Source organism: Phaseolus vulgaris, chromosome 7 (assembly GCF_051622355.1).
Source record: "Phaseolus vulgaris cultivar YP4 chromosome 7, ASM5162235v1, whole genome shotgun sequence".
Taxonomy (NCBI): domain Eukaryota; kingdom Viridiplantae; phylum Streptophyta; class Magnoliopsida; order Fabales; family Fabaceae; genus Phaseolus; species Phaseolus vulgaris.
In genome coordinates this window covers 50,550,881-50,553,680 of record NC_143504.1, presented here as the reverse complement: position 1 = coordinate 50,553,680, position 2,800 = coordinate 50,550,881, and the positions used below count along the sequence as shown (strand labels likewise).

Sequence of the window (2,800 nt, the reverse complement as noted above, 5' to 3'; positions counted from 1 at the left end):
TGAAACGTCTGCAACGTTATTTGCTAATAGTTTTATATTTTCTTTTCCTTTATCATTCAATGATAAATTAATATAATAAAACCATTAACTTTATTAATAATTATCTTAAATTAAATTATTCTAAAGTTAGAATGAATTCTGATATGTCAAATTGTTTCAGGTTGTAAACAGTTGTTTTTCACTGTTTTCAAAAGTAATATTATATTATATTATATATATATATATATATATTAATATAATATGTCATAAGTTAAGAATCGGTGGCAAGCTTGAACACGGTCTTCCTGTGACTCAAGTTATTAGTATCATAAGTTCAGGTTCAGTCAATGCATTCAACAGTTTTTTCTTCACACGCTCCAGTCAAAATTTTCATGCAATCACATTAAAATAGCTTGAAACAGAATAAACCACTTCCAGTTACTGTTTAATTAACCTTTGATTCATCACTTCAAGATGAACAACAATGCCTAACATTAATGGTAACATGTAAAAGTGTGAAACACAAAAACAACCTTGGACGATGTGACTTGTGAGATATAGATCCACACACCAAAAAATAAAAGAAAGAACTTCACTTTGTTTAATCTCTCAAATGGGTATGATCGGAAAAAGTTCCTCTCTACCCTTTCTTTTTTTCTTTACTGTTTTCTGGTTCCTTCATCTTCCCATGTCAGATGCAGAGGAAACAAACTTGGTTTTCAAGGGCTGTGCAGAGCAGAAACTACAGGACCCAACTGGGATATACTCACGGAACCTGAAATCCCTCTTGGATTTTTTGGTGTCACAATCTGAAAAAAAGGCCTTCTTCACCACAACCTCTGGAGAAGGCCAGAATGTGATCATGGGTCTGTATCAATGCCGAGGGGACCTCTCAAACACTGCTTGCTGCGACTGCGTGAGCAAGATTCCTGAGATGCTTGAAAACTTGTGTGGCAAGGTGGTAGCTTCGCGTGTTCAGCTTTCTGGATGCTACCTGAGGTATGAAATTGTTGGATTCACGCAGGTGCCTGAGACTCAATTGCTTTACAAGGTTTGTGGTTCCAAGAAAGATAGTTCTGATGATGGGTTTGACGAGAGAAGGGACTCTGCATTTGGTATGGTGGAAAGTGGTGTGAAAAATGCTGGAAACTTGTTTTACACAGGGAGCTATCAGTCTCTCTATGTGTTGGGCCAGTGTGAGGGTGATTTGGCCAAAGATGATTGTGGGGATTGTCTGAAGAGTGCTGAGGATCAAGCCAAAGCTGAGTGTGGTGACCCTATTTCTGCACAAATTTATCTACACAAATGCTTCATTAGCTACAGCTTTTATCCTAAGGAAGGAAGGTCATCTTCTGCAGGTAGAGTAGCACAGAAAATATCTTCTTTTCCTTATTTGGTGCAATTTCCTACTTAGTATTACTCACAGTGAGATTATTAAAAGATGCATGCCAGTTTTCAGTCTTGCTTTCTTGGCTAAATCACAATGAGCTTATAGGGATTTTAGCAAAGTAGTATACATGTTTTTCTTTATCTGGTGAAAAAGGTGTGTGATATATAATGTCATCTTTGTTGAGAATTGATACAAGTTCTTAGTTTGAAAAAATGAGCCTAATTTCATAAGTGAATTTAGAAGTGGGGTTGATGAAGGAGTTCAATGGATCTTAGTAGTAGGAGAGGTGTGTTTTGCTTGAGATTTGCACCCTATGGTTGTTGTTGTGTGCATGTCTCAAGACACAAGACTCTAATAATAATAAACCTTATGTGTTTGATTGGATCAGGATCACTGGGGCAACAAGAGACACAGAAGACTGTAGCTCTTGCAGTGGGAGGGTTTGCAGCTTTGGGTTTCTTAATTGCTTGTTTGTTATTTCTCAAGTCATTGCTGAAGAAAAAAGGTGAAAAGTATTGACAAATTGGTCTTTTATATATCATGCATACCTAGGTGGTTCATATAGAGTTATCTACATTCAAGTATATAACATCTTAGATGAATATACTTGAAGACTCATTAAAGTTAGGATTCGAATGTGATAAATTAAGCCATAGTTATCACACTGTATTTTTGGTTTTCCATAATTGATGTGCTTCTGAGATGGCTGAATCTTAGAAAGTGAAATGTGGGACACATGTTCCTAGGTGCTGTTTTATTTAGGTAAAAAAACTATAGTACCTTGTTGGAGTTAAAGATTTTAAAATTGAATTTGATAGAATGTTTATCTCTAATTCTTTATCACATTCTATAGTCATACTTTAAAAAATAATAATTAACTGTGTAAAGTAAATGACCTATTGAAGTGATTGTAGTAGGTTGGAATTATTTTTTGATGATATTATAGAAAAATATTATTATAACAACCGTAAATTTTGAAAGATACAAGTTTATAACTACAATTTAATTAATACAATTTTTAAATTATTTCTAAAAAATATTTTTCTTTTTAATTGTAATTTAATACTGTCAATATATCGGTACTTGATAATATACCAGTGCACAATTTTTCTTTTACTTTTTTTACGTGTATATTGGCAAATGTAGTAAGAATACTTTAGGTAGAAGCTTATAGTGAAGCTTTTATTGTTGCATAATTGCATTTTTGTTCTTACTTATCTTAAAAGTTGTAATCAATCTTGCATTTGGGGGCCATTTTTCACCTTTTGCTTTTCCTTTTGTCCCCAAAAATGTAACACCCCACACATTTGTTTATGTATGATGTCAATAATAATTTGAAGGTATTTCTTTTTTTACCCCCATAATCTTATCGTACACTTCATTAAAATGTTTTATGTTTTAGATTTTTGAATTGTGAAATTAACAAATAGT

General features: G+C 33.4%; 1 protein-coding gene across 1 annotated transcript; it reads left to right on the top strand.

The window, feature by feature from the left end:
• Nucleotides 1-406: 406 nt before the first annotated feature.
• Nucleotides 407-2,202, top strand: PDLP1 (plasmodesmata-located protein 1). Its single transcript, XM_068634616.2, has 2 exons — nucleotides 407-1,337; nucleotides 1,758-2,202. Exons 1-2 carry the CDS (start codon nucleotides 593-595, stop codon nucleotides 1,886-1,888), a joined length of 876 nt encoding a protein of 291 aa, XP_068490717.1. The 5' UTR covers nucleotides 407-592; the 3' UTR covers nucleotides 1,889-2,202.
• Nucleotides 2,203-2,800: the final 598 nt, after the last annotated feature.